Source organism: Molothrus aeneus, chromosome 14 (genome assembly GCF_037042795.1).
Source record: "Molothrus aeneus isolate 106 chromosome 14, BPBGC_Maene_1.0, whole genome shotgun sequence".
NCBI classification, from domain to species: Eukaryota; Metazoa; Chordata; class Aves; order Passeriformes; family Icteridae; genus Molothrus; species Molothrus aeneus.
The window spans coordinates 9,774,672-9,789,515 of NC_089659.1; the positions used below are offsets into that span (position 1 = coordinate 9,774,672).

Genomic DNA, 14,844 nt, shown 5'->3' on the forward strand with positions numbered 1-14,844 from the left:
TTGGATTTAACCATCCCTGACTATGAAATGACTATTTTATATACAAATGAATTCTCAAGTATGAATATGAAGTCGTCCCTATCCTTCATGATATTATCACTATTTATGAGTAGGCACTGGGGGTGGGTGTTGGGTCTTAAATTATATTCACATGAAGGGTAAGGAAATTAAAGCCTCTGTGCTGCCTGACACTGTGACCTGTCATTTCTCACTCCATGTACAAGGGACAGGAGTGATGGTTTCAACATTGGGAAAGGCCAGACCAAATTTTAAGGGCATATGTATCTCAGTGCATGAATTTATAACATTGGTCGCATCTCTTTAGACAATGTATAACAGTAACAAAAAAGGAATTATGCAGAGAGGGATCAAGGGGAAAATACACTGCTGTACACTGAAGAATATAATGGTATAGCAAACAGTGCTAGGCATTTCAGGGCTATGCAAACATTGAGATACAGATGCATAACCCTGAAATGTCATTGAACTCTTTACTGGGGGAACTCTCACTGAGACAGATTCATCAGGGTGTCTCAGCTGGGAATTGTCGTGTCTGCTCTCCTGGATTACTGAGGAGCTTGATACTACCACAAATCTCTAAGTATTCAAAGGAGAAACATTTACTGTTGCCCAAGACTAGGTTTTGTTTGTTCCTAAGTATAAAATATGACTCGGTAATGAAAAAGGAAACCATCATTTCACCTCCTCCTCTAGGAGGATTGCAGGAGAGGGGGGTATATTTGTATTTTCAGGTATAGAAATATATTAGGTATAAAGGTAAGACTTCTTGAGAAAGAGGAGAGTGCTGAGAGTTAAGATGGCTTTAACAAACACATGGAAGAAGTCCTTATTTCATTAAATGCCCTGCATGATCAAAACAATTTAACACTTTAATATGGATTTTAAAAAATAATCTGAATTATCAAATATTTAAAGTCTCGAATCATGAAATCTGTTTACAGCAGAATGAAATAGTATTTTATTTGTAAAATGAGCTTACAGAAGATCACCTCTTCTAAAGGTCATGATCAAAACTTAGATTCTGGCTCTTGTGTCCAGGTATTTTTCTCATTAATTCACCTTTACTGGAACTGAGACACTGATGTATCTGTGGCTTTATGCCAAAGTGAAATCCAGTTTTATAAACAGAACCTGCTAGCAGTTACAGAAACAATTTTCTGGCACTTAGAGCAGGTGCAGAAGGAGTAGTCAGCTGCTGATATACATTCTCTAACAGCTCTTCTGAAGTCTGGGCTTCAGGGGGATGATCTACTGAGATTCTGTAAAAAAGCAGAGAAAAAAAGAGAAAGCTAAACAGAAGCCTTTAGTGGAGGTCAGCAATTTGGAGGGGCTTCACATTTGCAGGATTTTTTTTGTCCTTTGAAGTTCATCTTGCAGGTAGTAAGTACTTATTGCACAGGACTTTTTTGATGTCTCCTCACTACTGAGTGTCTCTTTTGCACTGGAGCCAAGGCTCTTATTCACATTCTGCCAAACATGTAGCACCGGAGTTGACAAGCTGTGCTTACACAGAAGGTAGATAAGAATAAATTAAATTAGATCATTGGCTTCCTAGCAGATGGCAGGTTAATGCAGTTTACAAAGCGAGTTCTGAAAAAGTTGCTTGTATTTTTGTGGATATTTACCTGAGTATGCGGTAGAATTGTGGGGACTGAGGTAGTCAGTCTGGAACTGTCAGTTTGTTTTGTTTAAATGTTGAACAAAATAAGTGATCTGGTCAGTTACTTCAGAGATAAAGACTCAAATTTTGTTCTGAGCGTGGCCCTACTGGTTTTACTTACAGCAGTAATGTGAAGCAACAGCAACCTGCCTCTGAGTGGGGAAAATCCCTTAGGCAGCATAAAGTTACACTCACTTTTCATCTCTTTGCTGAGAGATTCCATGAAAGAAATTTATTGAAAGGTTAGATGATGTAGGCCTTATTTCTTTTTCTGCAAGAGATCTGTTTTATACCTAATAATTATTTTTTTTACTTAAGAAGCATAATAATTTACCTAAGAAAACCTCTGTACTATGACTAGGATCTTCTGTACTAGAGAGAGGTCATTTAAAATTACCCTGCACAGCTCTACTGTGTGGCCTGGCCAGGGCAGCATGGCTGAGGAGAACATTTAGGTTCATCATGATCCTGTGGCATCCTCCAGTCTCTTCTAATCCACAGACTACAGACTCCTCCAGATTTAGCTTTTGCCATAACATTCATAATGCATGTTAAAAAAAAAAAAAATCTGTGTCAACTTTTGTGTTAGAATTTTATCAGAGACTTTGAATTTAAAAGGGCTATCTAATAAAATATAAATGAAATATAGGTATGGTAGTATCCATCATGTAAGCCCTATCTCCCCACATTATGTAAAGAGGATTGAATTTTGACCTCAAATTAATTTTGCCTCCAGATCACCTCAGTGAAAGCAATGTACAATTCTGGTCATAGCAACGTGCAACTCATAGATTGCACAGAGCAAAGTAATGATGTAATTATTTACAGGGGATTATACTGGATGTTCAAGCCAAAAAAGAATATCTCTTCAGATGACTGCAGTTCCTCCCAGCAGGGAGAATATTGCACTCAGCTGTCAGAGGAGAGGTTTGGTTAGGCCAGCTGATGGAAGTTAGGGTCTGATGCTCCTGCTGATTCACCACAGCTCCTCCTAACAGGAGTGTGAATTTTGCAATCATGCCAGCTAACAGGCTGTTTCATCTCCACTTGCCTGCTGGCCCTTGAGTATTGCCTGGAACTGTAGCAGCTCAGCAGTGATTTTACACACCCTACCAGTACCTGAAGTGTTTTAGGTGCTGCAAAATACAGGGTATGTGATTGCAGAATTTTTTGGAATGCCAGATAGGGAGAGCCAGAGTAGCTTTTGCTCCTTCTGTAATGTAAGTGTAGTCATCAAACTTCAAGGGCTGTTCTGTGTGAAGTTGAGCTGCATCATCTAATGCATCCTTAGCCCTAATGGTGGGTTTCACACTGTTAGTCAGCCCTCAAGGGTGATGCAGTCAAGATCTTCAGAAGGTTGAGCTTGGAGGAAAGGGCAGAGACATTGATCAGAAAGTGAATCTCCCTCCTTCTTACCCAGCCCTAAGTTAGGCTAAGTTAGACAGAGTGGTGGTATCATCTCCTATTTGTTCTGTGGAGTAGGAGCTTACACCTGGGTATTACACATGGGAAATACAGCTGAGAACCTTGCAAATGGATTTATGCTGGGGGAAGTGACATTGTGGCCCACATTTGAATTGCACAGCATTTTCTGTGCCCCTTTTTGTAAAAGCCAGAAATCCAATAGGAAAAAAAAAAAAATCAAAGGGCAAATAACTCAAAAGAGAAGTTATTTTGAGCTTTTTAATGAAATTCAGTACATGCCTACTTATTTCTAAAGAGATTTGAGAGATGGAGATTTGAAAGTTTTCTGTAATCTTATTTGGTGAAATAATTGTACATATGTTTTAGGAAAAAAGCTCCATAGGAATTTTGTATACCCCGGGTAAAAGAAAAGTATCACAGAAATGAAGAAGTTAGGGAGGGCTCTGTGGTTGCTAAATAAATATCTATAGTTAACTTCTGAATAAAGTATCTCTCAGAATTAATGCCTTCAATGGTGTTTGTGGTCTGGTTAGTCCCAGAGTGTCACCTGGATCTGAAGGTAACTCCTCAATAGCTATAATTAATGTAATAAAAATTGGAATGGTTTTAAGACTGCAAGGTGACTGGGTTTCTGCAGTGTTTGAAGTCATTCAGATCAGTTCATGTAGCTCTTATTGTCACAGCCATGTGCTGTGGTGTACACCCTCAGTGGTGCCCATTGTGTAGCCCAGTCCGGTGCCCCGTGTCAGCGCCTGGGGATGAGACATCCGAGCTGGCAGAGCCCATCCTCTGTGCCACGCACTTGGTGTTTCCAAGGAGGAAGCTGACTGTCAAACGTAGATCGTTTTGCAGCTTGCCAAGCTTTGGCACAAGCTATAAAAACAACAGCACTTCCCCAGCCTGAGGGAAGACAAAGCCAGTAAAGGACTGGAATTGTTGAGTGGATGATAATGTGAGCAGAGTGTGCGATGGAGCAGGGGCATGCACCAAGGAAAACATTCAGCCCTGGCTTTGTGACCTACCCTCTGCAGCATGTGCAAATGCTGACCTAGGAAATGAATGATAACAACAATGTGAATAGTGTAAGAAAGCAACAATATCATATTCAGGATTCCATAACCACTAAAAGCTTATTATTGATGTGGGCAGTTGAGTTTTGCTTCCAGTGATCTGTTTCAAGTGCTTATATAATTATTTGCATTAGTATAAATGAAATGTGCATTCATTAGCTATCAGTCTCATTGAACTGTGTTCCTTTCTGTTGTTAATGACTCTTTAAATAATAATAACGTCCAGAAGCTCAAGTCAGGAGTAAGAGCACTTACTCTAGAGATGTCAGGGCTGCTTCTTGTTGTACGTGGCAGTGATTCACATTAAGAATCTCAAAACGCAGACCTTAACTCTGTGTGATCTGACTGCAAGACACTTTTCCAAGTATTATCATGGTCCCTTGGTGATTTCAAGACCATAGAATATGAAGCAATCCAGGCTTGAGATCTCACCACTGACACCAGAAAGCTTAGAAGTACACTTCTAATACCTCTTCTGGGGAGTGGGTATGTGCTGCCCAGTCTCCAGAGTCCAGATCTGATGGTGAATCAGTGGTTTGAGATGCAGTAAATTTCTCTCAAATACTGTCACCTCACTAATTCAGTAGTAATGCTCTCATTTGCTTGATTTGGATCACGTATCTGTAGTTGGGTGACCCTGGAGTGCAGCGATCTGGAATTAATGGCTGTAGTTTGGCAGCTTTGCATTCTTGCAGGAGTGTTCCCAAGCCCTGGACAGGAATGCATTCAAGGCTTGGGATTTTGTTGAATTTTTATAATTTAACTTTTCAGTGTGCAAGGGAGACTTGTAACCAAACACATGGGAAATAGACTCCAAGTTTTCTGGTTGTATTGAGATATTTTCCTTGAAGTATGTGCAAGTGCAGAATGTACTTTCTTAATGCAAGGCCTATTCTAGATCACACTTATTTCTCCTGGGAGTCTCTGAGGTTCTACATGGTTCAGGAAGAGCAAATATATTGCCTTTTAGACTCCCACTGTGGGCAGATCCTACTCAGTGCAAATTGCTGCATGTGGCTAAAGAGCTGCTGCTCAGGCTTTGCTCTTCATGTGACAATTTCAGCTCCTCAGTAGGGATCATCCTCAATCCATATTTTAATGGGTCATCAGTCCTCCCTGCTGAGCTGCTTCAATGCTAAGGCAACCTCTTCCTTGGAATAATTTGCCCTTCTCACTAAGACCTAAGCCATTGTCTAGACTAACTGCAGTACTGTCATGTTGTACTAAAATAAGATCCTCTGTTGCTGTCTTTCTCCAGCCATCCTTCAAGGCCTCAGATCAGAAAGAAAGAAGGGAAAGCAGAAAACATGAATGGCTCTGCAGGCAAAGTAGAGTAGGCAGCCCTTGCATATGGCAATAAAGATAGTTTATAACTTCTAAAAAGGATTATTTGGTAATTTTCCTTGTACATACATAAATAACAACTATATTTCTGTTAATTTGTGTTGTTAAATAATTGCATATATTTGAGATGTAGAGCCAGCTTTTCATGTGCCGTGCAGTTCTAGACTAAGTCTGGTTAAGTAAGTAACCAGTAAGTAAGAGTAAGTTTTTGCTAATGTTTAACCTAAACAAAAGGGTTTCAGAGTGCACTGGGCACAGTTTCACTTCAAACTGGATTGGAAAGGTGAGATGTTTTAGTTGGTGTCATTGTTTTTGTCAACAAAATCTGAGATCTTTAACAGTCAAAAGCTGAGGGACAACAGTGATACAGCATTAGAATCTATCACACAATATTGAATTTATTCAACTGTTATCCTTTTAAGTGCGAGTAACTCCATGAATTGCTGCAGAAATGCATCACCCTGACCTGGCTGAGCTCCAGAAGAAAGTGTGGAAACTAATTAAACATTGAGTTTTAAGGTAAAATGGTAAATTGCTCATTACCCCCTTGAAATTCTGATTTATTACTAACAGAATAAAGTAATACTTGACTTTGCAGAAACTGGGTCATAGCATTCTTCCGTAGTCTCACTGAAGGTGCTGTAGTTTAGACACCAATTAATTGGTCTTCATTTTTTTGCAGCAGTACACTTGTTTGGTTTAACCTGGCAACTACAGCCTGTGGAAGGGCAGCTCTATGAAAATGGAGTTAGCAAAGGAAATAAAGGAACAGAATCCATGGATACAACTTACTCACCAATCGGAGGAAAAGCTTCAGACAAAACAGAAAAAAAAGGTAAGTGTAAATGAGAAGGAGGCAGATGATGAATAGTTAAACATAACTGCTCTTCAGGTCCTTTATTGTCTACATTTTGACAGTATTTTCAGTTCAGGTTCTATCTTCTTTAGTATAATTTTAAAACAGGTAAGAAAATCCCATAACCAGATAGGTTCCTTTAGCAGAACTCTCTCTGAAATTAGCACCCAGCCCATTAGAAAAGGAAGGTTCAGTACCACAGTGAGAGAAGAGATGAGAGCGTTTGGCTTCTGTCTTAAGACAAGGAAGGGGAGACCATATTTGCCTTGTTCCCTCTTGTGCAGAGGGCCTGACACTGTGCCTGTCATGCAGACCAAAGTCAGTCTCAGGCAAAGGGAACCTCTTTGTATTGACAGGTCAGAAGTGCAGAAGAGTAGAAATCTTAATGCTTTTCAAGGCATCAGGGCAGTTCTTGAAGCTGTAAGCTAAAGCACAGCATCCTGTCACATCCCAGCTGACCCAGTCACAGTGAATCAGCTCCCAGCAATCTCCCACAGCTCTCACAAAATGCCTGAGCCAGTGTGGCAGCTCCCTGCTGCCAGGGGCACAGCCCTGCTCTGCCCTCCCACCTCCCTCTGCAGCTCGCTGTGTCCCTGTGCCCACTGCAGGGATTGTCACCTGCACAGCCTGGCCACATCAGCCCTTCATGGCAGCAGAAAATGGCTTTGTTAAAGAATGCAAATCATCTTCTGTCAAGGAAGTGCCTGAGCTAGGATAGGAAAGGAGTGGGCTGTGCAGCCAGGGTGGGAAACAGAGAGAAGGATCTGTCTGAGATGTGCAAGTCCTTCCTCTTAAGTCCTGTCATTTGATGTTTTTGTTGTTTGATCACCTGCTCCAGTACTGGTCACCTGCTCTGGCCGTGCTTCCCATCAACCATCATGACAATGCTTTCTGACCATAAAAAGAAAATTACTTTCCCATTTCTTTTTATGGTACACAGAAAAAGTGGATAAATCAGATCAGATCAAAGTCAATGGGAGTGGAATATGAAACCTAATCTTTCCAGTTGTTAGGAAAAAAGTAAAATTGTACTGGTAGCTCTGCAGTGATAGGAGACTTACAGAGCTTTTGAATTTTAGACCAGAGCAGGGATCTGATTTTGTGTGTTCTGGGTAAGATCCATGGCTGAAAATAGGCAACAAAGTAGAACATTGTTGTACTAGGCCCTCCAGGAGGAAGATTGCACCACACATCAATAATCTTGCAAATCAGTGTGGCACAACTGGATAGAGATCATATTAGATAAATGAGCAATAGAAATACATGTAAGGAGACAATGATGTTGTTTTGCATTATTTCATCCCTTAGAATGGATTTGTAATGAGTTGTAGAAAATGTTTTGTACACTTTTGTATTTTTGTCCTGGTGCACCATGGAAAATATCTCCAATAGTTCTCCCCAACTGTGTTAAATCATTTTGTCAATGTATTACAGATTTAATAAAAGCTTTTCCAATGCATTTGGCTTCCAAAGAAGGATGTGTAGAAAAACATCAAAAACATCAGATAGCTTCCAAGTTAGATGGTTGGAATAGAGAAAAGAATATGCAAGTCAATAAAGACTCAGTGTAGTAGATAAAAATGGAAACCACCTGCCTTGCCCCTGGGAATCCCAGTTTTATTGTAGCTACACAACTCCCCAACAACACTAAAGAACAGAGTCCTGTAATAGCAGAGCCAGTTCACTGAGGGCTTATCCAGCAGTTTCAGAGGTCAGTCAGGAACAGATCTGCATTGTTGTCTCACTTGTCCCCTTTCACATTTTGGGAGTAACATGTAATCCAGAGTTTAAGTAGCAAGGAGTATACACTTGGGAAAACACAAGGAAAATCTTGTGGAATTAGTACATGCATAGTCTGACTCTGGCTAGTCTTTCCTCATTTTCTTTCTCTCCATCATTTTTATATGTATCAGTAATTTTATTCACAATCCTCCTAACAAATTCTCTATCTAGAAGTGATGAAAAGGAGGACTTGGAAACAGGCAACTCCTTTCCCTGCAGCAGGAACCGCAGAAATTTGATGCTTTGCCTGTAAACTTGAAGCCTCTGATGTAATTTCATAGGAATAAATAACTGCTGTCAGATGCTGGTGACCTCACATTTTCCTAACTCAATGCAGCAGCAGAGAATGCTTTTCCAGACTTTGAAAGTGTGTATTTTAAACTAATCTTTTAATGAAAATCAATAATTTAAACCAGGAAGTCAAATTTCTTCAAGAAGTCACCTTATAACACACTGACCCACAGCTATGAGTTAACACGAGTTAACATTTTAATATGTAGTAATGTGATTAAAAAGTCAGATATCCTATTGATGTTGATATTTATCAGGGGAGTACAAGGAAATTGATTGTTGCAGGATCAGTAGTAATAAGCATGTGGGTATGGGTATATTCTTGTGGAGGTAATTGGCACCATGCTGTTCAGAGGTTTTCTTTCTTGAAGCCAAGAGAAAGCTGTGATTAGGAATCTATCTTCTGTTTTAGACTTCTGAGGAAACTGTGCTTAGGAAGCATAGGGGAGAATTAATACCCCAGTTGGCAAGACTGGAGCTGTACAAGGAATTGAATATAGATAATTAAATGATACTTTGTCATAAAAAAAAAATGTTTTTACAACAAGGGCAGAATTGTATTGCAGTGCTGTAACTTTAGAAGCTTATTTTGGACTTTTTCAAGAAAGAGCAAAAAAGTACACAGGCTTAGTCTGTGAGGAGCGTGTTTTCAGGTGCCTTTTTTGTACAGCCAAATACCTGCTTAGTTCAACTAAACACAGAAACAAAGCTAAATTATTTTTCTGTAAAGAAAGCAGAGTGGTGCCATGAAGATGAAAATATGCATTTCAGATAGGACTCCTACAAAGGCCTTTCCATGCTCTGTGCTTGTGTGAAAAATTACCATTTGAAAGGTGGGGATTCTGTGGCTGCATCCTATCAGTAGGGGCAGATACACAGTATGTGTATTTTCCTGCTAGCATTGTGAACAGCAGCCTGCACTTCTTTCCCAAGGGAGGAGATATATGTACATATAAGTGCATCTGGGTTTTTTTTAAGCTTATATTAAATTATTGCTAAAGCAAAGGTATTCAGCCAAATGTGGAAAAACTCCCAAGGTACATCGCAATATAATATCATATTCAGGATAATTTGATAATATCAATTAGTGAGAATTTACCCAGGCTGACAACATAACACTTTTTCTTTTCAACAAAGAAACAGACCTTCTCATTCCAAAATACAAGAAGTAGTTAATGTCTGTTAAAGACCTTGAACACTGACCAGTAATGCCTTTAACTTCAAAAATTATACTGTATCCTTGGCTTTTTACTTAGTGCTCTACTGTCTTGTAATTGAATCATATTAATTACCATGTGTCAATATCATCAAAAAGTACCATAGTGTTTTACTTAACCCAGGGTAATTGCTTGAAAAGAATCATTAAGATTTAATATCTCTAGAGTATTGGAAATATAGGAGAAGGTTTTTAAATTTACATAAGCCAAGTCGGATCTTCTATGGGTTTGGGTGGAAAGGGATCCACTTTCATTGTACAACAGAGAAAGTTTAATTCTCTTTTCATAACTCAACATTCAAAATTCTTTCCATGAAGCAAGTTGGGCAGAAGTAGTCTCATTTTGAACATTGTTCAAGTAGCAATTTGGAAATATTTTAACTCAGAAACTAAGTGGTGTATTTTTAGAGTACTATATTACAAATTCCTACTCTAAAAATAGATGTATTTACATGGTGAGGTGTTATAAGTTAGTCCCTCATTCTTGCTGTGGGTTTGATGACACAAAGCAGCTGTAAAGCTGGAAGATCTGGTGCCCTGAGAATTGCTCCTGCCTTATAAATTAAATCTCTATTCATTAAGAATGCTAAGTACTTCCTACGCTGGTTAAAGCCTATGTAAGGTCCCACAGAGGGGCTTTGTTATTAACACACTCAGGCAAAAGCTGGCCCTAGCTTTGCTACTGCTGTTTTCATTTCCATGGGCGATTGATAGAATTTCATGTACATTATGTTGGTTTAGATATTTATATCCATGTATTGTAAAAGATGAGGCTCCAGTCACTTTGCTGCTGGTTATTTTTCATTGTAATTCTGGAGTGAAATGAAACATAGATGGGTATGGCTGCTGAATTCAATCTTCTCTTGACTTGTCCTCTAATGCCACACACTATCCTGCTTTTACTTTAGTTCAGAGCATGGAAATGTCAAGAGAGTTTTGCAAACCTTTCAGTGGAATTAGCTCAAATGTTAGCAGGATTGGGTCAGGATTTGCAGCATGTCACAATGCTGATCACAGACAGGCAGTAAAAAACATAAAGATGGTGATATAAGCCAGCAAAGCAAGCCAGCTCCAATTTAGTTTGGCAAAGTCTTCCTTATGCTTTCCATTTCCCTTTGTGTTTCAGCACTCTCACACACATGTGTGAAGGTACACATTGTAAATGTCTGCAAATTTATTGTCCAGCATTATGAAATTATGCCAGTTTTATCGTCAGAGTGCCTTTGCCTGTCCTCATGCCCCTATTATGCTTTCATGAAGACCAAGCCAGAACAGATGTTCTTCACTTCTTCAGGACTGGATTAACACTACCATAATGAAACCATTAGGAATGGTGATCAGTAGAAATCTGGGCCTTGGACAGGGGCTCTGAACTACCAGATTTGGTGGATTTTCTGTCCTCACTGGGGACCATTTGTGTAGCTTCTGCAATACCTCTTCAGGAGCAGTCTGAAATCTGTGCCAGAGGGAGAATTTCCACTGTCCTCACTCTGTGTATTCACAGTTAAATGTGTTTTGGTTGCATAGTTGATGGGCAAAGACCATGGTTTACACAGCAGCAGTTCTACCTTTTCATAATCACTAAAGTGTTCATAATCAGCAAAAATCATGACAAAAAATATGCTGTGACACTTGTTGGAAATACGTTGTTCGTGTTTGTTTGTGTTTTCCGACTTGTTGAATAAAAAATGCAGTTATCGGTGTTAGAAGTTGATTTTTGTATATTCCAATATATCTAAGGCACGTTTATACCTTGTAACCTTGTCTCTTCACCCACTGTAAATACTCAACTGACTATGTTTGTTTCTGGAAAATCAGTGTTTCAGAAGGGCCGGGCCATAGACACGGGAGAAGTGGAGATTGGAGCACAGGTTATGCAGACCATCCCACCTGGTTTATTCTGGCGCTTCCAAATTACCATACATCACCCTGTGTACCTGAAATTCAACATTTCACTGGCAAAGGATTCCCTGCTGGGGATTTATGGCAGAAGAAACATCCCACCTACTCACACTCAGGTAATTGGAAATGATCCTGGTTCTATCACACTTATGTTTTCAATCAGCAGTGGACAGGAGTGTTCACAAGATGCTTTCAAAGCAGAGAGGGAGGGAAGGACTGGCTGTAACCAGTCTGGTTATCCTTTTCTTTTTACTGAGCTCTGGCAATATCTCAAACCATGCTCTCTCAGCACAGTGTCATAGCACACAGGTCAGCAGCTGTGACCTCAGGGTCACTGTCTGGGAGGCTGAACAGGTACACACTGTCCTGCTGCATAGATCCATTGTCTTCTATGCAAGGGATGAAATTCCAGTTCACTTGAAAGTGCTTTAATTTTTATATGATTCCCTTAAAAGAAATAGATTGTACAGTCAGTCTAAAGAGTTAATAGAAAAGGAAAAAACTGTCTCTGGTTGCTAAGATCAAAATTATTTTTGAGTGCGTACTCCTGGGGATTTTGCAAGAGAAAATCTAGCTAAGCAGTCACATGCAATATTGCTGGTCACATTCAACTTTTTTGTTTAGGCCTAATGTATTTGGCATATGAAGCTGTCATTTTTATGGATAGTAAATTTTTCATCTTTCTTTATAGCAGGATCACACTCCACAGAGTGTGATAAACATATGTGGAATCATGGAAAGATTGTCTATAATGGACCACTGGAGATCATCTACTCTAACCTCAAAAAATTTTTACTAGAGTTTTGATATTAGAAATACACACTTTCAGCCGTCACTGACTTTAATTGAAGCTGGATCTTCCGTTGAGCTGACAATGAACATTACTGAAAATCAGAATGCCTAAAAAACCTGGAGAAATATATGTATTTCTTGAACAGGGATCCATAGAAATCTCTGGTGCTTTGAGGTTAACAGGCATTGAAGTTGTCAGCATCCACCTGGTATTAAGAACTTTCCTGTAAAAAAATATATACTTATTTGCATTACTAAAACTAAATATAAAGAAAAAGTATATTGAAGGTTTGATATCTGATAGTGATATCAAGGGGATTAAGGATTTAAAAATCTGATAAAGAACTACAGGTTTTTAATCTGCTCTTGGCATTTGAGATGAATAGCTCCATAGCACAGGCACTACACTTTGGGAATTTTGGAATTATTCCCATTGAAGAGATGTAATTTTTGGACTGAGTCTGCTGTATCTAGTGTAGCAAGTCTGATTTTACCCTGCCATAGCAAACAGTTATACCAGTTTTGATGCCACATTTCTGAACTATGATAATGCTTTCTGTATGTAAACTTAAGCCAAATTGATTAGGTTATGCAATTGCTGTCTACATTGGTGAATACTTAGGCAATTCCTCTTAAGATTTCAACTGTTAATTCATGTTTGAAGGAGACATGCAGAGTAGATTCATGAATATTTGCTAGGTGGTTAATTTTTTCTCATTATTATTTCAGTTTGATTTTGTAAAACTGATGGATGGAAAACAGTTAATTAAACAGGAACCAAAAAACTCAGAGGAGCCTCAGCAAGCTCCCAGGAACCTGATCTTGACTTCACTGCAAGAGACAGGTTTCATCGAGTACATGGATCAAGGAGCTTGGCATATGGCATTCTACAATGATGGAAAGAAAGTAGAGCAAGTGTTTGTACTAACTACAGCTATTGGTAAGAAAAATCACTATATAATTATTATTATTATGATTATTACATTGCAAAGATGTATTTTATATATTCCAGCTCCTCTTAAGTATCCTCTTAAATATGTTTTATTTCAGCTTAGTTTAATTAACCTCAGTGGAGTAACAGCGTGTTAAGCCAATATTAGACAAATAACAATATTTGTATATTACAGATGGATGTTACCAAATTAAGTGTGAAGTTTTCATGTGTTAAGATTTTTATATGATAGCTTAAATGCTTGAATGATTTCTGGTGTTATCTTTTTCCAAGTAAAAGAGATTATATCTGCCCTCTCTACTTATGTGGGCCATAAATCCTACAAAAATTATCCAAGCTTTAAGTCTTTATTTCCAGTATTTTAGTCAGCTGTAATTTAGAAAATCTTTTGTGGATTTGTTTGTGAGTGTTTTTTGATGGATGGATGCTGGTTTTTATGCAGTTACTCAAATGCACCATTTTGTTTGGAATACAGAGGACAAATACAGGAAGCAGTGTCCTGGTTGCACATGAGATTCTTCCTGCCTTTTTAACATGCATAGGTGGGCAAGTGTTTGCAGATGTAGGTGTTGTGAATGAGCAGTCCTCACACATAGGGCTTTTTTGGAATTTAAATTTAGGTGAAGTGTTGTATTTATGACAGTCTCCGTTTGCTGCAAGACTTTAACCACTATACCCTTTAGTTAACCTGTTCTACCATATGTTGAGCAAGATGTCTTTACTAGTAATGGACGTGCCATCTGCTCTTCAGAGCAAGTGGATACTATTTTTACTGTGTGATAAACACCTTGCAGAGCAGGACAGTATGATTCAAATATCCAGATTCTGAAGGACTTGCGTAGAAGAAAAAAATTAGAAATTGAGGAAGAGTTGTATTGACTGGTCTGGTGTAAAATTTCATATTTGCTCTGTTCAAAAAAGTTGAGCTTCTACAAGAAAATATGCCATTATTCAATTTTATCTGAGAAAATAAGAGTCAAGCAATTTATGAAGCAACTTTGCAGATGCTCTACAAAGACCATAAAACCTGTCCAAACTCCAGCCCAGCCCAGTGTCCAAATTCCTGATCCCTTGTTTATTTTTATTGTAAGACAGCAGGGTTTATACAGGAGGGTTTAAATAATATTTCATTTAGTAGTATAACTTCTACTCCTCCCCTTCCCCACACCCCCCACACCAAAAATGAAATTAATTGCCAGACTTTAATTCATGTTGCATGTGGTAAAAAAATTGTTGTTCCATCCCCTCTGTGGCCAATAAGCAGAAGAGACTATTAAAGGGGGAAGCTTGTGAGCCACAGTGCAGGCAGAAATCCTTGTGCTTCATCTTCAAAAGGCCTGCAAGAAGATATTTTTGGGAAAAAGTCTGTTCGTGCTGCTGCAAGGCTCTACTGCTTGTACATTTGAGCATACTGCCAGAAATTGTGTTTGCATAACCTGCGTATCATCTTCTCCTGGTTTTCTGTGCATCATAACTTGATTGTTTCTTCTTTTCCACAAAAAAAAATTAATCTATATCCTTGATATATATATC

At 38.8% G+C, this 14,844-nt stretch overlaps 1 protein-coding gene across 1 annotated transcript in view; it reads left to right on the forward strand.

Moving 5' to 3' along the window:
* TENM1 (teneurin transmembrane protein 1) overlaps positions 1–14,844 on the forward strand; it is a 776,438-nt gene that overhangs the window by 637,062 nt on the left and 124,532 nt on the right. Inside the window, exons 9-11 of the mRNA XM_066559708.1 lie at positions 6,203–6,355; positions 11,484–11,683; positions 13,089–13,299. Coding sequence (XP_066415805.1) covers positions 6,203–6,355; positions 11,484–11,683; positions 13,089–13,299 — 564 coding nt within the window. The remainder of the gene's footprint in view (positions 1–6,202; positions 6,356–11,483; positions 11,684–13,088; positions 13,300–14,844) is intronic.